This window comes from Fusarium redolens, assembly GCF_020744475.1.
Source record: "Fusarium redolens strain MPI-CAGE-AT-0023 chromosome Unknown BKA55scaffold_41, whole genome shotgun sequence".
Classification (NCBI taxonomy): domain Eukaryota; kingdom Fungi; phylum Ascomycota; class Sordariomycetes; order Hypocreales; family Nectriaceae; genus Fusarium; species Fusarium redolens.
The window spans coordinates 59,186-84,252 of record NW_025763704.1 but is presented as its reverse complement, the minus strand read 5'-3'; the positions used below and the strand labels follow the sequence as shown (position 1 = coordinate 84,252).

Below are 25,067 nucleotides of genomic sequence, written 5' to 3'. Positions count from 1 at the left end.
AAATTAAAATAAAATAAAAGAAAATCTTAGTAGTAGTAAATTAGCCCTTATTAATAATAATTAAAGAAGTTTAAAGCTTCTTAAGATTTATTAATTACTACTAAAGATTTATTAAAGACTTTAGTAAAATTATAAACTTACTTATAAAACTTATAAAAAAAGACAGGAAATTTATATAAAAACAAGATATATAAGTAGTATTTAAAGCACTATAATAAGCCATTTTTAGTAAACCTATATTAGTTATATTTAACCTTAATAAGGAAATAAAACTAAAGACTAACTTATTAGATTTTACTTTAAGAAGATAAATTAGATAATAAGATAAAGAAGGAAAGCTTTACCTAATTGCGTTCTATTCCTATAAACTATATAAGGCAGAATTAAATTACCTTATCTATAATAAAGAATTCCTAATAATTATTAATTACTTTAAGGAGTTTAGATACTACCTTATAGGAAGTATATACTAAATTAAAGTCTATACTAACTATTAAAACATTTTATACTTTACTATAATATAAGAACTTAACTAATAATAGCTATATTATACTAAATACCTATATAAATTTAACTTTATAATTATTTATTATAAGGGTTTAAATAATAAATAAGCTAATACTATTAGTTAATGCCTAGATTATAATACTAGTATAATAAAAGTAAAAAAATAACTCCTAAAAAAAATAATAAAGGAGAATACTAATTTATATAATAAGCAGAAACTCTAAGACTTATAAATAACTATAAACCTATAAATTAGGAAGAATAGATAAATAAAATCTAAAATACTACTATAAGATATAACCTTTAAAATCCTATTAAAAGCAGAGCTGAAATGCCTACCTATAATAATAAACTATAAGTACCTAAACAATTTAGGGAAGAACTAATACAGGATATATATAGATATCCCCTATATAGCTACTAAGGCATTAAGAAAACCCTAAAATGTATTTAGATATATTATAATTAGGAAGGAATTAAAAAAACAGTAAAGAAGGTTATTAAATAATATAACTTATATATAAAAACTAAAGTATAATAATATAAACCTTATAGCCTACTATAACTACTAGAAGTAGCAGAAAGACTATAGAGTTTAGTTATAATAGACTATATAACCAAGCTACCCTTATTAAAAAAACCCTTAACTAGAATCTTTTATAACAGTATCTTAGTTATAATAGATTAACTTACTAAATTTTCTTACTATATACCCTATAGGGAAGACATAGACATAAAGCAACTTTCTTATATCTTCTATAATAGGATAGTTAGAGAATATAGACTACCTTATAAAATCTTAATAGATAGAGGAATAACGTTTATAAGCAAATTTTAGCAGGCATTAATATTATATATAGGACTAAACTACTAACTCTTAATAGCATTTAGACTACAAATAGATAAATAAACTAAATAAATAAATTAAGTATTAAAACAATACCTACAATGCTATATTAACTATAAATAAGATAATTAGGTAGAAAAGCTACTAAGCGCCTAACTTGCCTATAACACAGTATATAACAAAAGCATAGAAATAACACCTTTAGCAGCAAACTTTAGATTTACCCTAGACCTATATTATATGGCATAAGAACTAAAAACAGTTAACCTAGCTGCTATAATTAAAAGCAAAGACCTAAAAGCTTTATATAAGGAATTAAGGAAGAAATTAGAATTTATTAAAAAATAAATAAAAAAATCTTATAATATAAAAAGGATTAAGAGACTAACCTTTTTAAAGGGAGATATAGTTTACCTAGTTATAAAAAACATTATAATAAAATAACTAAATTATAAATTAGACTATAAGTATATTAGGCTATATAAAGTTAAAAGAAAAATCTTAGAAAATAATTATAAACTAAACCTATTACTAAAAATTAGGCTTTATTTAATCTTTTATATTATACTGCTTAAATTAGCAGTCTATATAATATAAGCTAAAACTAGTAATAAACCAGAAGAAATTAAAGGACTAAAAGTCTATAAAGCAAAAGCAATTAGAGATATAAGGAGAATTAATAAATAAATAAAATACCTTATTAAATAAAAGGACTACCTAAAAAACAAAAACATATAGGAACTATCTAAACACCTTACTAATACCTAATAACTCCTAAAGAACTTTTACTAATAATATTAGAAGATAAAGGATTAAAGTTAAAGTCTCTAAGACTAAGGGAATCTTAATTAATACCCTTAGGATTTAAAGACTAAAGTTCCTTAAAAGCTTTATATTTATAATAACTCAACTCCTCAGCTAGCTTATCCTCTCCTTTAAGACCCTAAATACTATGGCGAAATTTAGATATATGATGCTCCTTTACCTTGTTTTTAGTCTTGCAAATATGAGATAAATGACTAGCAGCTATGGCTATATGTGCCTGTAATGCAGCTAACTCTTTATAAAGTTTTAAAAGATCCTTACTGGCCTCCTCTTTATCCTTATCTAGTTTCTTTTCTTAAGAAATTAGTTTCTTAACTAAAAACTATTAGTAACTAAATAAATAAAGAAAAGAAAATAACGCATAAGAAGATGCCACCTAAGTACTATTGCAAGATCGCCCTTAGCATACGCACTTACTATAACGGGAAGAGTCCGCTATTATTAAACACTCCTTCTGGTGTTTAAAATAATAGGAATACGGCATATTAGCAGGTTTGCGTAATAGCTTGATACTCTTAGCTAAAAATTTACGCTCTTTGGTTTTTTAATTAGTAGATTTAGAAATATAATTAGATATCTTATTAGCGGCATATACTAATAGGAAAATATTTAGGGATGTAAGTTAGAACTAACTAGATAAAAAACAGACTAGGCCTACTTTAAGGTCTTAAGGACAAGACCTAATAGAGGGGAGAGATCGTGTTATGACCCTAGCGGTTACATTACATATACCCTATAAAAACTTATACAAGGCATCAGCCCCGCAACGGCTATAGACCAATCAGAGCTAGATTACCTTACAGATAGGATTATAACGCTCTAGGAACTACTATAATCTAGGATTACCATAATCTAACTGCCTTAGTAATCCTTACAGATCACTTCTAATATATAGACTACGTTTATTAGCACTTTTATAGAACTTAGCTTACTAGCTATTAATAAGACTTCTTTACCTAAATATGCCTAACCTGCTCTATTTACTATTAAGAGACGTGATACTTTATAACTGCTTAGTATAACGCCCTATAACTCTGCAAACATTAAACCTAGTACAGACTAGTTTACCTATTTAGAACCCATTCCGTCACACAACCCCAGACAGATAACAAGGATTAGCATTACTATAAGCAATAATAAAAAGCAAAATAAAATAGAATTAGAGTTTATATTATATTATAATAAATATATTAATAGTTATTTATTTATTTACCTACTTACCTACCTAACTCTACCTACTTAGCCCTAGGAAGGAAGTACCTAAGAATATCTATCTATTATATAGTCAACTAAAACCATTTAGGGATAACTACTATGCCTATAGGCTCCTCAGCAAGACGGCCACTGCCAAAGAAGCTAGGAGAAGAAGGAGGATTAGCATTACCAGTCTCTGATAATAATGATGCTGCTACTACTATGCCAGGAGGCCAGATCATTTAGCTATGCGAAGAGCTTAACATCCTCCTCTGCCTCCTCTGCCCGGCGGCCATCAAGCCCGGCACAGATCAAGTCAAGCATCATTACCGCAACCGCCACAGGACAGTTGGGGCACAGCTGCAGGAGGTCATTGCATTCGCCGCCTCCTTCTCACTATCAGGCTTATGGCCCCGGGCGCTCCAAGATCTGATAGATAAGGACATGGAGCTGCCGGCCGACGGGAGCCCACCGATCGCAGAGCTCGAGACGTATGCAGGCTTCAGCTGCAAGAGCTGCCGGCATCTGACCCGCGATCGATCAAACCGTGACAGGCATCAGGTACTGGCCAAGCATAATAAGGAGGAGGAGGAGGAGGAGGAGGAGGGTAGGAACAGCAGGCAGCAACGCAATTAGGAATCAGTCATGCTCCAATCGCTACAGAGGGCTCCACACGCTTCCTACATCCTTATTGTCTCTCCCACTTTCACTGAAAGAGGAAACCCCTATCGTCTATAGAAGTACCTCTTGCGGCATAGTTGGCAGATTAGTGACATGGCGCCGACAGGGGGTCGGTGGGGATTCAAGTGAAAGAGGATGTCAGTGACTGCGATGAAGGTGATTGGCCAAAAAAAAGACCTACTAAAAAGAAGTAGAGGAAGTTGCCAGAGCAGCTATAAGCAGGGGAAGGAAAGAAAAAAGAAAGTTTGTATGGAAATTATAAGGATATTAAGAGAAGTAAAACTAAAGTAAATAAATAACAGAACTAAATAAAGTTAGCCTTACTATAATAATTGCTGCAAACATTGCGATGCAGTGTACATATTGTGGTCTGTATACGCTAAACGTCCCTCTAATTTCCCTAGAATTGCATCATAATACATTCTTTTCGTCAGTGCACGCTTTTATTGATAGAGAGGTAAACACTATAAGTTATGCACTCTGAAAAGAATAGCAGTTGGTTACAAGGTGATGCAATCCTTCACCAATTTGCATGCCAGACCCCTCAATGATGATATAATGTGACCTGCGCCTCGTTACGGCTGGCCACCTCCAATAACGATCAAGCTTTCAACCCCCTTGCAAGATCAGGCCACAATCAGACTAGAAGCTGAAATTGGATCCCTACAAAGGCGGCCCAGAGTTCTCAACCTGCATTACCCTCAATATCAATCGCAAGCTTTACAGTATCATATCCATGTCTACCATGGATCCCGCTAGTATTATTGGCACCACATCCGCGGCTATTACTTTTATTGAAACGATTGCCAAGATAGTTTCAATTGCTCGAAAAGTGCACGATAACACGACTGGTGAACTCGACGAACACAAACGGCTGAGAGATGTTGCTTCCGCGTTGGAGCCTGGCATCGCCACTTTGATAGAGAAGCGCAAAAGCCAGACTCTACTTTCCCCTAAGGAGGAAAGCTTGTTGCAAGTTGCCGAGCAGTGTTAAGATGTTAGCAAACGAATTTTCCATCTCTTGGACAGATATTAAACCGGGCCAATATCTTAAATTGGCCACGAATTACCATTATCGGCGAAAAGATCACTAGTCGCTTATCTACTAAGAAGACTATGAAGGTCACGTTATGCATACTATGGGGCGAACTGGAAGCAGAGGGGTTAAGACAGGCATTCGATATATGTATTAGGCAACTTAGTATTCACCTGACGTTAATTTCGAGGTGAGAAATGTGCAGTGAATAGCAGCACGTTCACTAATGAAACATAGATCCGATATCCTCGAAAAAGTCGACGTTATATTCGCCAAATACCGTGAAGAAAGCTCAGCCGACATCAAAAATATCCGCGATACTCTGCAGACTACTCTTATAAACATTTCTAAAAAGTCCGATTACCTTATCAAGCAGATCAAATCTGTGAAATTCAAACTTAATCAAGCGGTTGATAACCACCCCAGATGGGTTAAGCATATCAGCAAGCTTCAAAAACTCTTCGAAGCATCCCACCTAACGATAGAAGAGATCAAATGCCATTAGGTTTTGAAGGCTATCGCCTTTCAGGATATTAGAATAAGGCATTATGAGATCAGAAAAGTCGAGCTAGCAGAAGACACTTTTGAATGGATGGTCAAGGATGAAATGGTGCCTCCTTTATATCAGCATCTCAAGCAATCCTTCAGAAGCTGGCTTGAAAAAGGAGAAGGAATCTTTTACATCATTGGAAAACCAGGAAGTGGCAAATCGACAATGATGAATTTTCTTGCCAGTTATCCAGAGACCAGATTACAGCTGGATAAGTAGGCACGCAATGGAAACGGCATCGTTATGGCTTTAGTGTTTCTGTAGAACCTCGGATCAGTAGAGCAGAAGAATATGGACGGCATGTATAGGACTCTGCTGTATACTATCCTGAGCGAACACAGAGAGCTCATTCCCTAGGTCTTTGAGGATCTTTGGAATGCATTGAGTGAGGAGCCGTTGATATCATAGCAGCATCTTGAAATGAGCTGAAACGAGATAAAGATCGCTCTGCAAAAGCTAATTACAGACTCGACTTGAAGATATCAGTATTGCTTTTTTATTGATGGGTTGGATGAATTCTATGATGAAAACTTGCTCAACTTTAGTTTAGCGAATCAGCTAGACCACTAGGCAAGCCATTAAGGGGTTAAGATCTGCGTTTCTAGTTGCGAGGAAGCACCCTGGACGACCTATTTTGTTAAATTTCTAAGGCTGAAACTTTATCTTACCACAGAATAAGATATCCGGAGAATGATTGACAAATATCTATCTGACGACCACTACCTTAAAACTTTTAACCCTACTGAGAGTGAAAAGTTCATTAGCAGGTTCGTTAATATGGCTAATGGTGTTTTTATCTGGGTTAAGCTGGTTTTGCAGGAGCTGGAAGAAAAACTTAACTACGAAGTCTCCCTGGACGCCCTCTATTAAGTTCTTAATACTGTTCCGGAAAAGTTGGAAGAGTTTTACGACAGGATTCTGCTTAGGGTCTTACGGTGCGATAGACTAGAAGCTTGGGCGGTGTTTGATGCCCTTATTGAGATAGCAAAATGGAACTTTCTGAACCTATTTAACATTTATTACTATTCCCTCCTTGGGGACTTAATGTCAAATCCTGATTTTTATCAACGAACTTCTGATTATATTGCATTGTGGGAAGACATAGCACTACAAGTAAAGGCTCGTGTCGATGATTTCCGAAAGCGGGTTCCCTTGCTTTTCCGTGGCATGGTAGAAGTCGTTCCTTGGGGACAGTTCTGCGGAAGCCCAGTATTGGACTGGTTAACATTCTCTTATCGATTAATATACGAATATCTAAGCACTAGCTTATGCCAGAAAACCTCTCGGTCTCGAGTTGATACCCAGATAATGATAGCCAAGTGCTTGATTGGACAAGTCAATCGTTACGGAATTTCTAGCGTTGATATGTCGATTGTGTTAGGATAATTACTGTCTGAAATTAAGCATATATACAACGACTCAATACTACCGGTTCTGGGCTTGCTAGACGAAACACTGCTTTATCGTTAAACTAAAGAATTTAAAGACCTATTCCTGGATTTCCACAGCAGCCTAAACTATATACCTAGGGGCAAGGAACAGATTCCTATGGTATTTTTTTACAGCTGTAAAAAAGGTTTCCTATAATATTTACATTAGGCGATACACAATAGCCTGTACTGGCGAAACAATGAATGCTTTCGGGCTAGCGCTATTGCCGCTCTTTCATCGCCGGAAGATATCGTGTACCAGTCACCAGCGGAGTCTTTGGAAATTCTTCTTGGCGACGGATTTGGCCCCAACTTTTGGTACACCTATCCTTCATTTTCATGCTCTATATCACCATGGACTCGATTTCTATTCTACTTTATTGCAAGATCTGCTTATAAGTCCTGTGGACATAGCACGCTATGGCCAGTTGTAAGCACATTCATTGAAAACAATGCGGATCTCGATCTTGTTTTTAGCTGGACTATTCAAAGGACTTCTGCCTGTCCTTATAGGTTCTACCTTAAGGATATTCAAGTTAAGAGAAGGACATATCATGACAGCCAATATCCTAAGACAGACATACTTTTCTTTAAGAGAAAGAAGTTCTATATGTTACGGAAATTCAGATTGAAATTTCCCCGTGGCGGCTCAGCGCGGGAAATCCTTATTCACTTTGCACCTACAGATTTCTTACCCCTTCTTAACAATCTCGATAGAGACTTAGGGCTTCCAGTAGTCAAGGGGCAGGTATAGCCTCTGCACATTACCTTAGAAGAAGCAGCGCAGCCCACAGATCAAATCCAATCAAACAAATTGCCAAACAAATCAATTAAATATGCCAAAAACTTATTTCAATTAAACAAATTTAAAATCCTGGATTTGAAATAATATTTAATATATTTGATACGTGATATGCGATCTAAGGTCTATGCTGCCAGACTATGAATAGCGCTTTTACAGCTTACCCGGAACCTGGCTGGTTAGCAACCCCAGCCAATCAAAGTTATCTATTAAGACTTCTATTAGTGAGCTACCCCCTAGTAGTATGGTCAGACTGGCAAAAGAGAAAGTAGCTTCTTAACTTTTACGTCCTGTCCTAGCGATATTAAACCGCGTTAGGGCCAGTTTGTTTACCTCTCAACGCGTACCATTCCTCACGGATCGACGTCTAACCCGATGGAATCTAACGATATCATGCTTCCTTCGCCTCTACCTTCTGCCTTTTCTTTTCTCTGACCACTAAGAAATTTGGCAAGTCAGTTCGAGCTAATAATACATATGGCATTGCCAGACTACCCTACTATTGCAGATCTTCTGCAAGAGATTTAGAAGAATAAATAATATGTTTTAGAAGAGTCCTTATCCTAGAAAGGCTTAAAGGGCCAGAAGAGCTAGATTAAGCGCTATAGACTTTTTCTTATTAAGATTAATACTAATAACAGTCTGCTAAGTCCTTACTAGGCCTATCGTTTATGCGATGCGAAGGGTTAGCCTGAATTCTTCGCCACTGCTGCTATAAGTTCGGCAGCTGACCACCTCTGCAAGTATGTGAATATAACGTCGCGAGCTTGAGCACTATTGACTAATGTTAGGTCCCACAGGATTTTCGAGAGCAGTCAAGCAGCTGATCTAGATCTGTTAACCGATAAATCTGAATGGTCTAAGCGACGACGCTTGCAATATAGCACCGTGCTGCGCGCTAGAGTTAAGATGATCCGAGAATTAAGCCTAGGACTTCTGATTAACACTAATGTTCCTTTTTCCTTCTTTAGCGATATATTCTTTTAGCAGCTCGCCTGGCAGCTTAACCCTTACCTATCTACTAGATGCTATAGAGCCGGCAATTAATAGGCGGTTTGCTAGATAATATATATAAGTCTAAGAAAGATAAGATTAAGCAGGAGCTCTTAGATGCCCTTACTAAAATCTATCTAGGGTTCAACCTATAGATATCGCCTAATCGGCATGCTATTATAGCAGTTATAGCTTATTTTCTTAACTGCCAGCGCAAGCACCAGTCGCGCCTATTAGCACTCTGTTGCCAGCTTAGGTATTATAGCGGAGAAAATCTTGCAGTAACGCTCAGGCAAATCGCACGTAAATGGAAAATAGAGGATTAAGTCAGAACAGTAATCTCAGACAACATATCTTCAAATAACAGCTATCTTATAAACTTCTACGGAGATCTCGATGCAGAGATAAGTGCGGCCGATATTCAAGCCAGATATATGCGCTGCTATAGATATATCCTGAACCTAGTTGCTCGCGCCTTTCTCTATGACGAAGATTTTGAGGCTTTCGAGGCCGAATCGCAGGTATTTGACCTTCTCGGCCGGCGTGAGGATGACCTACGACACTGGAGAAAGAAAGGGCCGGTGGGAAAGATCTATAACGTTGTCAAGTTCATCAGATCTTCCCCTATCCTATCCTATCCTACTCAAGTATTAACGCCAGAAACGGGCCCTAGTAACTAATGGCTAAATCAACTCTAGTAGAGTTGATTTTATCGGCCCACTTTAAACCTAGTAGGGTTGATTATTGCCAGGATGTAGAGTTAATTTTATACTTTTATACAAATAGAAATAGAGGCGCTAATCAAGACGGGGCTTAGAGTGAAACGCGACGCGTCCTGTCGCGTAAATTGTAGATAAGTATAATATACTGGCTGCATGCTGTTATCTGCAGGACCCTGTTATTATTTCTTATTTGCTTATTTTGCCCCGAAGGTGGCTTCTATAAAGCCTCTCGAGACTATATAGCGGCAATGCTTTAGTTTCTAAAACCTAGGATATTGAGATCGAATCTTATTAGTCTACCTGTAATATTAAGCGAATTCTCCTGTCTGTTAATAAGCATTAAAGTAGATAAGCAGTTATTGTACTTTTTCTAATCTTGATAGTATTCTTAGCTTAGCCTTTACTTGCTTTGCAAAGTCCTAATAATATCTAGTTAATAAAATCAAGGAATGGCTGTTTTTTGCTAGAATGATTATTATTAAGCTATGGAAAAGATAATAAAGCAGAAAAATTTCTATAATATCTCTACGATATGTGTATATGTATAACTTAGACTAGCTACTTATTATATATATCTAGATCCTGAAGCTATGTAATCTAATAGAATAAGGCAGATACTCTTCTTATTATAGAGCAGTTTACTATTTACTTAGAATTAATAGCAGTAAGTCGTCTTTTAATCCTACATTTTAACTAATGCGTTAACGTCTCTTCTTGAATTTATATAGTTCCTAGTTCATGTCTTTCAGGAACTCCTCACTATTATCGGATGTAATGAAACGATCTGCCGCATACTGCTCTAGCCACTTATCTAGCGAATAAGTCTTATTATTATCCAGTCCCTTCCGTTTCTGCCCTCGCTTATCTACCAACTCTGCTATATTAAGTATATGCAGCAAGTCACCTGGCATCGAACTATCTCTTTGTTGGTTTTAATTGGGATAGTTCGGTCTCGATTTCTTAGTCAGGTTGCCTACCTTCCTATTACCTGGATCTCCTAAGGTCGGTGTTACAGGCAAGTCAGTTTTTGCAGTAAGCGGCATCGCCATGCCTGAAGTCATCCTACTTGCAGTAAGCGAGATTATATCTAGGATTAGTTATTTAGCGGCCATATTTTCAATATATGATATTTCGTAGTAATGGCATAGGGCCTTTTGATTAATAGTATTAGGTACTGAAGCTCTTTGGCCGTTAAATCTCGTCAAAGCATTATATAGGATAAAAACTCGGATACAGAGTGTGCAAGGATGTATAGAGAAGAGTCGTACATCGAAAAAGTCATAAAGGTGCTTTATAAGTAGGATGCCGTTCCTCGGGCTCTATGTGCTTTGCCATGCTTCTTTCAGCCTGCAATTACTTGCTTTAAGAGGTACATCGTCATCTGCGTCCTTGCCGGTAACGGGATATATATAGTAATGGTGCTGAGGGATAATATGGCAAGCCTGAATGCCAGGGCTAATGGGAGGACCTGGATACTATGACTCTCCTTCGCCCGAAACAGTATATGATGTTGCTCTATTAAGGCATAAGGACCGGAATTCGTTAATAACCTTTCTAGCCTTATTGAGGTCGATTTCCATGCTCGCAGGTGTAACTATATTCTCGAACTCGTTATTGACTTCTTTTGTAGGTGAAATCGACCTAGATGCTGATCGTTTGCCTGGAGATACGGAGCGAGCTTTGAGCTTTTTTCGCAGAGGCATGACTGTAAGTTTCGGATTGGAAGGTGTTTTGTTTGGCGGTAGGTATTATTGATCGCGATAGCGACTAGGATTCGGGAGATATTTGGCGTATTTGGCTAGGTAGAAAGTTAGTAAAACTATATAGCGAGATAGTATTGATAGACTGTATGGCTAACCCTGTATGTAAGACTTAAGTGGTAAGCCGGAAGCTAGAGTGCAGTTCTTATAATAGTATATATAATAGGTTAAGACGTTCTGTTCTTTGGGGCGCAAAGGCGCCAGATTTGGTATAGCTTGATATATTTTTGCCTCCGTTACGAAAGATAAGCCGGGATCTAAAGAACTCGGGGAATTATCTTGATTTAACGAGAAGGCAATATTAGTCTAGGTTTTCTCGTTCTCGTTATCCGAAATATTGTATGGGCATTCGAAGCAAAGGCATAGCTCGTCGCAAACATTGCGAAAGGTCACCAAATTGCTCCTAGGAACTTGGTAGATTCCGGCAAAGGCGCCAGGGTCCTCGTCTTCGCCAATAGTAAAATGGACATTCTAAGCAATAGCGCGTATTGAAGGCGTGATGGTCGCGTTAGATATGGTTGTGTTGCTTTTGATAGTGGAAATTTATATGCTTAATAAGTGTTAATATTGGACGGGAAGCGGAATTAGAAATGGTCAAATTGACGATAACGATCTAGTGGCTTTGTGTTATTGACCAGGTGACAGCATGAGTCAGCAATGCCACCTACTAATCACTAAGCTAGACACTTCTGTAAGCCGAGCTGATACCTGCAAATTTATGTAAAAAAGAACATTCCTTTTATTATTAATATATATTATAGTTCCTACTCTTGTATTCCTAATTGTTGCATACCCCTATCTACTTCTTATATACCTGTCTATCTTCGGTCTATTCCCTTTCAATCTATACCATGGCGATTGATTTGTCCTATTTCGATCGACTATCTGCACGCGCATATAAACGCGTACTTTAGCTTTTATGTTATACACCCTGAGACCTATACCCCTTTTATCCAGCTTACTTTCGGTGAAAGTGGAAATTCGCAGTCTTTTATTGGCTTATACCCCTATATATCCTCTTTTACCGAAAAAGTGATGGGGTTGTTAAGCTTCTAGCTGGCTTTTTAATTAAGAGTAGATAATATACCTTTTTATTAGTTAGCCTCTTCCTCTATTATAACCTTTATAGCTAGACTTGCCTTTATAATATAAAATAATACTACCTCCTAAAAGCCTTTATATAAATTAATATTTTAATTATATATATTTTATAATTGTATTATAGAGATATAAAAATAGGTTTAGTATATATAATAAAGATTTAACCTTTTTAATTAACCTTTATCCTTAATAGCTATATATTTATATTATATAATATTATTTAATTAATTTAATAACTTAGGCTATTTTTAAATATATAGCCTTTAGAGCTTTATTATAAGTATCTATTAGTTTATTATAATATTAAATAGAATAAAATAACTTTATAGCTGTAATATATAAGGTAGTCTTGCTTATTTTATAACTAGTTACTTACTATTATTATAGCTGCAGTAAGGAAGCCTAAACTAGTATAAAATAAGGATTATCTATTAGGTTAATAGTATAATAAACTACTTTAAAGTCTAGCTACTATAAAAGCCTAGCTATAAGTTATACTTTATGGCATTAACCTTATAATTAATTATATAATATTTATACTCTTAAAAACCTTATATAAGTCTTAATATTAAATAAATATATATTAAAAAGATAACTTTTTGCCTTATAAGTTTAGGATTATAAGATACCTAAGAAATTATATTAATATATAAAAATAGTTTATTTATTATATATTTAAAGTTTCTAATTTTAATATATATTAATAGTAAGAAATCTTTAACTTATAACTTTAAAGAGATAAAATTATTATAATATATTATATATTATATTTAGTCTCTCTTTTATAGCATAAGACTGCACCTCTGGATTTAAACTTAAATAGAGTATTAGATAAAAAGGAAGATAAGTCTAGTAACTATAATAATAGAGATAGAGATAAAGATAATAATAGAGATAAGGAAGATTATCTAACTAATTATAAAGGGCTAGAGGTTAAGAACTAGTTTAATAAAAGTAATAAAGTTAATAATAGGAATTATATTAAAGATATTAAAGATACTAATTTAGCCTTTTCTCTCCTATCTGGCCTTTAGTTATATCTATCTAAGGCCATTTTCTAACTATTAATAATTTTCTAGATATATTAAGAACCTACTAGAGATATATCTATATCTACTATTATCTATTTTGCAGCCACTTTAGGTATCCACGGATTATCCTTTGCTTTTCATTTAGCCTATACTTTATTATCTAGACTAGCCGCCCTTGTGTAGATCGGCCGGCTTCTGTTCCTCGAATACGCCGTCCCTGTTTACGCCTATAATATACTTGACCTCGCCTGGCCTTATCGGACAGCTTATCCGTCACAACCCGACCGCATTTCGTTCATCTGCTGCAAGTACCTACTGCAGGGCTGCTATACACCATTTGGAGAGCTGATTGAACTGAAAGCATTCGCGAAATCTATCGTGAAACGGGAGGGGGTGCCAGGCAACCTAGCCTGGGCCCCTGACAGGCGGTCATTCACAATCGATGACGACAAAACAGTCCGGCTATTAGAGTTTTGTAAGATCTATCATAAAGCTATAAAAGTAATATAAGAGCAAGTAGGCGAGATGCTATTAGGGTGGGAGCCTGATATTGATGTTTCTGCCATTTAAGATGATTTAATATGTCAGAAAGCGGGCTAGTTATTTATTAACAAAATTAAGAATAATCTAGTAGATATATGGAAGATGCTACTCTATAGGCTACAGAAATCGTCATTCTGCAGTATACCTTTTATAAAATCCGGATACTAGAATGCAGAGACTTGCCATAAGTATCTTAGTGCTGGTATCGAACTTAACAAGTCTGCTTTTGCAGCAATTCACTTTAGAGCCAGTCTGCCCGGCCGGGGGACGGAGGTAACCAGTATTCGATACCTGAACTTAAAGCTGTCTATATGCAATGTGTTTTTCTATGACAGGCAGATGATCATTGTTATCAGTTATAATAAGGCCCGTGCTTTAAACAATTACGCTTTCTATATCGTTCGCTATGTTCCTGCAGACCTTAGCCTAAGCCTCTTAAAGCATCTCGCTATTGTTTAACCGGTCTAGGAATTCTTAGCCAGGGAGATGCAGATAGTGCGCCATGACAGCAAAGGGTTCTTTTTCTTAGATCCTAGTGGCAAAAGGAAGCATCTGTTATCCGAGCAAGCTTCGAGTATCTTGAGAAGCAGGACTCGAGACCTGATTACGCCATGGACATTGTCACTGTACCGACAAGCTGCTTTGGCAATCGCCAAGAGATATCTGGCAAAGCTGGTAAATAAGGCGAATTTCTACTACCCTTCTAGCGCGGCTGATCCGATATGCATGTTTGCGGCGGGAGCTGGTTATCATCCTTGCATGCTGCTGGCCACATATGCTATTGATCGAGCTCTTCCGGAAAGGCTCCAACCTGAGCTCTTAGAGATGTATCGTTGACTATCGAACATATGGCAAGAATGGAGCCGAAGTTACTACGAAGAATGCTGCCTTTAATTGCAAGAAGGGTCTACCGAACCAAACACTACCGTGGCTCACGAACTCTGCCTCAAAAGACCGGCAGAACCTGATTGTAAGGACCGGGTGTTAAAGAAACTCAGGACAGATAGTAATACTTCTTGTTACGATAATAACAAAACTAATTATTCTGACGGATTCCTCTATAATTCTGAGTATCAGATTCTGGTTTGCATTGCATGCGAATCGATGGTCTAACCTGGGCAAGGTGCGTTTTACAGGCACCTGAATAACACTTACTGCATCACGGGACTCGCTTGTAAAGCTTTAATAAAACGCTTTAACATATATGAGCTTTGCCCGTTCAAGAAGCTAGTCATCCCTCGTGAGAAGATATCACCGGTTCCCGGATTGGCTGTTCATACTGCGTTTAAGTGTAATGTCTGTGTTAAAGTTTTCGGAACGCCACACTTCACATCATCGTCAAACAAAATCAGGGATCATCTGATTATACACAAATTAGGGATTTTACTAATAACTGCAGAGGAACTGGGGATGTTTCAGACATGTTGTGTCCAAACATTCTCTTCTGCTAGGGATAAACTTCGATATTTCGAGATAGAATAGGCTCTAGCATACTAAAAGAGGTAGCGTTAGATTAAATATATACTTACTATATACTAGCATTGCGGGACATGTCTAGTTCTGAAGATGATAAGCTGGAGGAGTCACTTGCGGGCCGAGCCGCACCGGATGAAAGGTGACGAACTGCGACTGACGGTCGAGCGGTTTTTGAGCTACGAACTGCGCCCGGTCGAGGCATTACGGCAGTAGAGGGCCGATAGAAAGAGGCCATGCCGGCCTATAGAGGGTCTTACCATATATGAAGGCTACATCTGCACCTGCACAGAAGCCCAATGTGACTATTGCACACGGCGAGTCAGGAAGATGCACGATCATATGCCGGTTCATGGGAGGAAGGCCTCGGAGCATACGAACGCTATGCCTCTCTGGAAGTCATGCAAACTCCAGATATACTTCACGGCCAAGGGTCTTATCAACTACTTCGTGGTCGAAGAAGACCTATCTCTGCCAACAACGGGAGGAGCGCTAGCAGGGTCGGGCCTGGCTACGACGCCCACGTCGCAGGAGGAGGGAAAGCTGTTCGAAGAGCTAAAGGCTGACATCATCCAGGCCTCACGCGACCTAGATAAGGATGCCGAGATTGTGCAAGACGTCGAGGCGTCACGGGCTGATCGGGTGCCCTGGCTTGTCTATACCGGGTTCCCTACGCACCTATAGGGTCTCCGCGATGAGAAGGAAGGCTTGGATGATGGGGATTATGGTAAGCGTGATGCCGAGCTGAAGTACACTATCTGCAAATTTTATGTCTCGCTTATCTGCCAGACTGTCGGAAGTAGGCCATTCCGGTCCGCTGTCTTGAGCTTCTGTGCTATGCTCAGCCGGAAGAAGGCTCTGACACGCCGGGTGGATAACGAGCAGCAGCACAGGCGTTGCATATGGCGCGAACTAGGGAACTTCAATAGCAGATATATTATCTGCGAGTATCGATGCAATTCGATATTTATCAGACTAGTGCCGTAATATAATATTTAACGGCAGATAGAAGAAGGGGGTAGTATACTGGAGGCAAGGCACCGAGAATGGATAATATAACTAAATTAAGACAGATCAAAGTTATCTATAGTAATGAATATAATGAAGCAAATCTAAAATTGCAGTAAAACCGCTATAAACCGATTCTGGACTACCTGCTTGCGATCTGCCTTGGGCTATTTCTTGCCTGCTATCTGGCCTAGCCTACTTTTTTACTATAACTCTACGTTTAGCTCGGTAGCTTATAACTCGAGTTATAGCCCCTTTCTACCTAGGGGTCTATGCGCTACTTAGGCTTAGGGGTAAGCATATATAATATTAAGTATATATATATATAATTTTATAATAGGATTTTATAATTATGTCTAATTAGGCTATTTATTATAATTGCTACTAACTTAATACTTATACTTGCCTTAAACCTTAAATCTTTTTAGGCTAAGCTTACTAGTAGGTATGTAGTATACTATAATACTAAGTTATAAGGCTATCGTTAGGTTAACTCTATTTTAGTAATTAACCTTAATGGTATTATTATATTTCTGGCTACTGTATCTATAATGTTTCTAGCCTAGGATAAACCTTAAGATGCATTATTTATTAATATATAACTATCAGGCTCTATAGTAATACAACCTTGCCTATTAGCCTTTATAGCTAGTAAGAGCAATTAGGCAGGCTTAAGTATAGTTAGCTAAACCCTCTTATATATTAAAATAAGGATATATTTAATGCTCTATATAGCCTGTTTAGTAAATAATCTTTTAAGAGCATTAAGCCATAATAGTATTAATAAGTTACCGAAGAAGATAGTTACCTAGCAGGACAGCCCTCATCGTTCTATATAATCTATATAGATTAGAAGATAACCTTCTCACATGAATTTGCTATAAAAAAGACGAATAAATCTCTGGAATAAGCCTTGATGTAGCAGCTAGGCAATTATTGCATTCTATGGTGGCTGGCTGGCTCAAGGACCCCTACTGAGCTATACAGGAGTGCCGTAGAGACTGAAATACCGGGCTCCTCCTAGCCGCCGGACGACTGACCATCCGCCTAATAACGCACTGAACTGATCTAGCAGCGAGTACCGTGCTATTACGCCGAAAGTGGGTGTCGGGTTAAGCACTGCCAAGATGAGGAATGTTTTTGCTGCATGGAGCCGGTTGCAGTGACATTCCTGGGCCCCAGGCTACCGGGTGGCGGGGAACCAATTGTCAACAACCGAGCTAAGCTGCTGAACCAATCCCCAACCATCAGCTAATACCTATAGTAGGTCCTTGCTTCGGAAGGTTAACTACTGCCATATTATGCCGCTGCAACGCCGTGTAAGTGACAGCTTGCTGACCAAATCGTGCATATGGAAAGTTCCGTGCACCCCGCTCAAGCCTGCGGCAACAGGTAGCAGGGACTGATCTAGCTGAAGCAACCCATATATAAACCAACAAAATGAGATGCAGAACCTCCTACAGGACAACTAAACCAATCTTAGTGGCTAGGAAATTCCTAAGTTATAAGGGGATCTGGCTCCTGACCTATCCAGAGCTGCAGTATATGTTAAGGGCTAGGGGCGGTTATAAACTTAATGTTATAGGATTAAGTTATTTCTATACAGGTTATTTATTTTATAGGGCTAGGTATGGAAGAGTTATATAGAGCGAATAGAAGTAAGCTTCTGTAATGTCTTACTATAGCCTCCCCTCTTATATTTTAACAAAACGTATAGAAACAGGCCTATATATATAGTCTTTTCCCTAAGTTCTCTATATTTCTTGCTAATATGTAATAAAATTCAAGTACTTTATAACTCTCTTATTTTTAATAAATTTATTTAAACTATAGCAGGCAGCTTAAATAAACTTTAATGTAAATACTACTATAATGTTTTATTAAGGTATATTAATATCTAGACTCTTAAAAATTTATAATACTTTAAAATATTTAAAAGTATAAGTTAAAAGGGAAATCTATTATTAAATTTAAACTTATTAAATTATTAAGCTTAATTATTTTATTATTACCTTTACTATAAACCTTTTTAACTTAATAATGTAAATTGTGGCGCCTAGCTCTAATGTCCTGTTTAATACTGAGCTACTAGGACTCTTTTATTAAAGACCGAATTTAACGGCTAGAGTATTTCACAATCTCTAGACCCCTATTAATAAGACTAGCCTTTATTAATAATTCCCTAGAAAAACCGACCCTATAAACTGACAGTTTCTCCTTTTTATTTTTAACTATTTAGCCTTGCTATACTATGCCGGAAGATATAACTAAGCTAGCAAGCGATAACCGAATTATTATCTGCGCAGACGGCATATAGCTTGCTTCCGATACAGGCGGAAAGGCCATGCCTTCCAACATCGCTAAATTGGCTCGAGCAGTTGCGAATAGTGGCCTTGATGCTGAAGGGAACTTCGTGAAGCAAATTAACATCGATTTTTTACCTACTCAGACTGGACACTAAATGTAATATAAAACTTATTACTATTATATAAATATATATACTATAGCCTTTAGACTTAACTTATTTATATTTTTATAAGACCTTCTAGCTTATTATTAGTATATTTATCTTAGAAGTTACTGACCTTATTATCGGCCTTAAGCTTTGCAGCCAATTAGAATTTAGCGGTTAAGATGTGGCCGTTTTTGGATATATGGGGCCGTCACTCAGCCAATTATGAACTTCGTGGTTAAGATCTATCTATTTTTAGAAGCATATTACTGCTAATTTATATAAGGCCTAGTGCAGCATTCTAAAAAGCTAAGCCGAAAGGGAGACCTATTAATTGTCTTTTAATATCTATATGAGTTTTCTTGCCAGCTATGTTATTATATAAGTTAGAATATTAGAATATAAATCTGCCTAGGCTAATACTCTACTCCCTGCATTATAAAAGAGTAAATATCTATATTATAGGTATACTAACTATAGCTAATCTAGCCCGCTATATAAGAGGTATTCTTATAGGCTAGGGTACTAATTAGCATATACTGCTATAGTAACTGCAAAATAAAATAATTATAAAGGGTATTAAGAAACAATCTCTAGCATTAATATAAAGTAACTCTTACTACCTTATATAATAATATATACTAAAATTAATATAAAGAGACTACTAAAACGTAAATAACTATATAAATATATAATAGCTAAGGATAAAGCAATAGCAAACACTTAATGCAGATAGGACAAACAATTAGTTTAGTAAGTAAGGATTGTAAATATCTTTATTAAATTCAAGTATTAACTAGAAAGTAATAATTAAAATATGCTAAAAATTAACTATAATAGATAAGTATATAAAAAGTAAATAGAACTATAGTTTAAGGCGTAATTAACTGCCTAATAAGTTTTAATTCTATTTTAATATTAATTTATACCTTATATCTTCTTTTCTCTACTATCTTTTATTATCAATCCGGTTTAAGACTTAGCCCTAATAGCATACTACTTATAAAATAACATTATACCCTTGTTTATGGCTTATACCGGTAACTAATCTTATTGCATTTAAACATATATAGTACCCTTATTAGTCTCCTAGAGCTAATGCAATAAAGAATAAACACATATACTAATTTCACTTTAATATCCTAACCCGAGGGGAGACACAAACTCACGTAAAGCTCAGGGTTAAGAGCAAAGCAGTTAAATAATAAAGGTACCTTAGTAACTAATAACTAAATTAACTCTACTAGAGTTAATTTTATTAGCTTACTTTAAACCTAGTAGGGTTAATTATTGCTAGAGTATAGAGTTAATTTTATATTATTCTATATATAAGAAGGGTAATACTAATTAAAACAGGGGTTTACTATAAAACGCAATATATCCTATTATATAAAGTGCTATTAAGTATAAGTATAATATACTATATAGTATTATTATTAATCTAAGTATAATCTTTATTTAGATTATATTATTAGTAGCCAAATTATTATAATAAACACTATAACAGGTAGTGATTTACGATCTGAGTTATAGAGTGCAATTTATTTATACATTCTTCTCTTAATATACCGCTTTCTTATTTATTAAGTATATATTTGCCTCTATTACTAATAAGGTTATTACTTATTTAGAAACACGACTTTATAATTAAATCCAGAGTATTAATAGGGCCTAGTAGAGAAGATTTAAAAGATCCTAATATATTTTATATAATTATAATAAATTATATAATCTATAATACCTAACTAATATAATTAAACCTATTTTATATCTTATACTACTAAAACTAGATAGAATAAAATATTATATATATAGCTATATTATTTATTATATCTAAAAGATATAAAAATATTATATTAATAAGTATTAATAAATAAATATAAGAGGCAGAGGTAATTAAAGCTTAAGAGGAGAGGAGGTTAAGATAAATAATAAGGTATAAAGAGATAGAGGCATAACTTTTAAATTAGTAAATAATAAATTAGAGGATATATAGCTAATATAAATAAACTAATTTAAAATATATAATATACTTTTCTACTTCTAGTAAAACTTAATAATAGATATTTAGTAATATCTATATTTTAAAGTAAGTATAATATAACCTTATAGAATTAGGTATAGAGAATCTTAATAATAACCTTTTTATAATATCCTAATAGTATAAATGCTTTTATTATCTCTTATAAGGCATAGGGTATATATAATTTACTAACTTAAAATATAATACTATATTTTAGCTTAAACCTATTAGAATAGGTTTATAGCTTAAGATATAAGGAGTAATAGCAGTATTTAATTACTTCTATTAAGACTTAACTAGAAATTATAGTTTTTAGTTATATATAATATAGCTAAGTATATTAAATAAAGTCTAAAATAGCTTTAAGATATAGACTTATAAATTAAATAAAGCATAATACTTATAAGTATATAATTCCTAATATATTTAAGCTAATATTACTAGGACTTTATTTATTAATATACCTAAAACTTTATAAAATATCTTTAGAAAGAAAGCCTCTAGGCTTTCTAAGAGTTAAGTAATATTATATATGCCTATATCTTTTAATTATAAATCTTTAAGCTATAATCCTAAAAATAATTAGAACTTTTAGTAAATAATATTTATAAAGCTAGTATGCCTAATCTACCCTTTAAGTCTTGGCCCTAAGCAGGGCTTATAGTTTAACTTTATTTTTGCTATATTAATAAATAGTTTTATTTATTTTAAAAGGTAATAATTATCTATAATTAAGCTATCTTTTAAATAGTAAAAAAGGTTAAAGTCTTAAAATTTAGCCTAGCTGCTAGGATAAAGGTGCCTACTAATAATTAGTAGGTATTATTACTTTATTTTATATTAAATTACTTAAAAATGTTTTTTACTAGCTTTAGCTAGTTTAAAATAGAAGTTAATATATAGTATAAAAAAATATAATTAAACTTATTATAGACCTATAATTACTTAATATTATTAACCTTAAACTTAATATTTAAAGAAACCTTTTTTTTATTAATATTATTATATATTAAGTTTAGGATTAATATACTATATAAGTTAAATAATACTTAAATTATTTTTAATAATCTAAAATATTAGTAATTCTTACTTTATATATAAGGAAAGTATTATATACTTTAATACTAAGATACTTTTTATTAATATAAATAGCCTTTATTTTTATAAGTATTAATTAATATAAAGCAATACTAAATATAATACTTATATATACCTATCTTTATATTAATATCTAAAACCCTTATTAACCTATTTAAGTTAACTAAAGCTAGAAATAGGTAATTATTAATATCTTTAATTATAAGTAAATATATTAAATTAAGTTATTTTTGTTTTACTTTATTATTAAGAAAGTTATAGGCTATAAAGTATTAGAAGTTATATAAAGTTATATAAACTTAATAAAGGTCTTATAGTCTGTATTATAGGTATAGTATTATTAACTAAATTTAATAAGATAATTTAAGATATTTAAGGTTAAAGATATAATATAAGTTAATCTGCTTTAATAAGTAATAAACTTAAAAAAGACTTAGTAATTTATATTTTACTACTTAAGGTTAAGTTACTATTATTAACCTTAAAATAGTAATTAGATTATAATAGTATAAGAAAAGGAGTAGGGAAGGTATATAAGTTATATATCTACTTTAACTAGGGCTATATTAATAGCAGCTTCTGCTACTTTATGTATTAGTAACTGCAGTAAATTAAAAGGACTTATACTAGTTATTATAGTAGATATAATAGAGAAAGGATTACTAGGCAGCTACTAAGGAAGTAAATAAAGGGTTAAGTAAAACGGCTTATAGGAAACATCTTATACTAGGGCTACTAGGTAAGCTAGTAATAGCTAAAGTTTATAATATAGAGAAGGTCTAAGTTTTATAGGCTAGTAAGGCTATATGCCTTACTTAGTAATCTCTTTACTTAGTATTAATAGGCTATAATATATTAGCTAACTTAATTAAGCTACTTAGTACCTAACCTAGTTAAAGCATTATTAGTATAATACTATTACTAAGCCTTAACCTAGACTATATTACTAAATAAGGAAATATCTTAAAATACTCTTACTTATCTTCTTTATAACTTTTAAAAGACTTAGTAATTACTTAATAGAGATTCTAGCCATTAGTAGATATCTAGTATTATAAACCTAGCTTTAGATATTATTATTATTATAAGATATAACTTATAGTGCTATCCTTAAATTAAATCTAGGGTTATCTTAATACCTATAAGCCTCGCCTTACTAATAGTAAAGTTAATCTAATTAAAATGCCTTATATAAGAGGTACTTTATTACCTGCCTAATTTCTATTATAATAAAAGTACTAGTAATTCCCATTATTACAAAGAGAAACCTTATACTATGCCAATAATTAGTCTGTCCTCTTCTTGCATTGCCATCACCCTTACAAGGGGCCTCCTTTTTTAGCCTTTTTACCTCACTTAGCCTTGCCGAAAGCCTTAACAAGCAAAGCAATCTAACCTCATCTTCCGGCAGATAAAAGGTACTCTTTTATAGTATTTCAGGGTTAGATTTATCCCCTAGCAATTATTACTTGTATTAATAGCCTACTTAAGAATTATTAGCAGAAATGCATTGCGTTTCCTGTTTTTAACTAATTATTATATAGCATTTTCGCCCTATATTTCCCTAATGGAAACGCAGTGCGTTTCTTGTATTGCACTTATAAAATTAGAAAACCTAAAACATAAAATGCATTACATTTCCATCGGCTAACCCTTATCGAGTTTAACTTAACTACTTTAGACTTAAAAAAAAAAACATCTATTAATACTTATATATTTATTATCTCTATATAGTATTTACTCTATCTCTGCTATTTTATCCTATCTATTATATTTATATATACTTAGCCATAATAGCCAGCTCCTCTATTTATAAATAATAAAGTCACCTTACTTTACCTCTAGTAAAGCTGCAGAAGCTTGAAAGGCTTAGCCTTTATTATAATTTGCCAGAAGTAGCTATTATATATACTATATGCTATTTTGCTTTAAGTCTTAAACGCATATTAGAGCATACCTAGCCCTACCTTATCCTAATTATTATAGCAGGATAAGCCTAGGTATAAATAACTTTAATTTCCTATATCTTATAGTTAAACTATAATATAAAATACTACTATTTAATATATAAATATATATTTAAATCTAGATTAAAAACAGGAAGTTTATTCCTATAATACTAAGTAGCTATTATAGCAGGCAATTTTAGGCAATTTATAATATAGCAATTTATAATAATAAAACCTATTAGTACTTCTATTACTGCGTAAACTAGGCAGCAGTAGAAGTATCCTCTACTTAATGCATTTTAATTAGCTATAACTTCTTATTGCAACCTGCTTAAAGGCTTATAAGCTCTTAGGGGGTAGTTAGCTAAACAGATTTTAGTAGTCATAACTAAACCTCTTATATTTTATAGTCATATAATCGGGAGTCTAGCATCTACATTATATACTAAGAGTAAGGAAAGCCAATCACAGGCTAGGTATAAAAACGAATCTTACATACGTGCCTCTGTTTACAAACTATCCCTTTAGTCGGCATACCCCTTCAGAGCGGTCACAACAGGTGAGTCTAACCTATCAAAATATGCTAATCAGGCAGTACGCATCAAATGCGTACAGATAGGTCCTGTAGTCACTAATCTGTGAACTTATCTACCTGCGATGAAAGTCGAGCTATTACAGGAGGGTGACAAGTCTTCTGACCCTAAACTAGGGCAAGCTCTTGTGGCCATATTGTACGTGGGGTCAAGTGGGGCGAGAGAACTGCTGAAGGGCTATGCCGACTAAAGGGATAGCCAGGATCAGATTAGCCGATCAGGGCACTTTCAATACATCTATTATATGCTACTATCAGAGAATCAGCGCACCATACGTTAGCTTTTTTACAAACCTTAAGCAGGACATCCTATAGTAGCTAATTAAAGGATTTTATAGTAAGTGACATATTTAGAAAGGGAACCAAAGGCCCTAGGTATTATTTGTAGGTAATTCTGCCAGAATCACTCATGTAAATGAAAATGAAAGAATGAATGAAGTTCATGACGCC

General features: G+C 34.4%; 5 protein-coding genes across 5 annotated transcripts; 4 read left to right on the top strand and 1 right to left on the bottom strand.

Annotated features, from left to right (window-relative positions):
* The first annotated feature begins 4,742 nt into the window (after window positions 1-4,742).
* On the top strand, window positions 4,743-5,182 carry BKA55DRAFT_291554 (uncharacterized protein). Its single transcript, XM_046185542.1, has one exon. It carries the CDS (start codon window positions 4,791-4,793, stop codon window positions 5,046-5,048), a length of 258 nt encoding a protein of 85 aa, XP_046040862.1. The 5' UTR covers window positions 4,743-4,790; the 3' UTR covers window positions 5,049-5,182.
* BKA55DRAFT_291555 (uncharacterized protein) lies at window positions 5,183-5,710 on the top strand. Its single transcript, XM_046185543.1, has one exon. It carries the CDS (start codon window positions 5,317-5,319, stop codon window positions 5,593-5,595), a length of 279 nt encoding a protein of 92 aa, XP_046040861.1. The 5' UTR covers window positions 5,183-5,316; the 3' UTR covers window positions 5,596-5,710.
* On the top strand, window positions 5,596-5,859 carry BKA55DRAFT_530963 (uncharacterized protein; the record flags this gene model as incomplete). The annotated part of the gene is made up of 1 exon (XM_046189182.1): window positions 5,596-5,859. A coding segment is annotated over one exon (264 nt), but the record flags the coding sequence as incomplete, so codon positions are not given.
* Window positions 5,860-10,933: 5,074 nt separating this feature from the next.
* BKA55DRAFT_587356 (uncharacterized protein) lies at window positions 10,934-11,299 on the bottom strand. The gene has a single exon (XM_046194648.1). The coding sequence runs from the start codon at window positions 11,288-11,290 to the stop codon at window positions 11,063-11,065; it is 228 nt and encodes a 75-aa protein (XP_046040859.1). The 5' UTR covers window positions 11,291-11,299; the 3' UTR covers window positions 10,934-11,062.
* Window positions 11,300-15,771: 4,472 nt separating this feature from the next.
* BKA55DRAFT_531013 (uncharacterized protein) lies at window positions 15,772-16,179 on the top strand (the record flags this gene model as incomplete). The annotated part of the gene is made up of 1 exon (XM_046189189.1): window positions 15,772-16,179. A coding segment is annotated over one exon (408 nt), but the record flags the coding sequence as incomplete, so codon positions are not given.
* Window positions 16,180-25,067: the final 8,888 nt, after the last annotated feature.

Coding starts and splice junctions, on each gene's coding strand:
- BKA55DRAFT_291554 (XM_046185542.1), top strand. CDS start 4,791: ATGTCTACCATGGATCCCGCTAGTATTATTGGCACCACATCCGCGGCT.
- BKA55DRAFT_291555 (XM_046185543.1), top strand. CDS start 5,317: ATGAAACATAGATCCGATATCCTCGAAAAAGTCGACGTTATATTCGCC.
- BKA55DRAFT_587356 (XM_046194648.1), bottom strand. CDS start 11,290: ATGCCTCTGCGAAAAAAGCTCAAAGCTCGCTCCGTATCTCCAGGCAAA.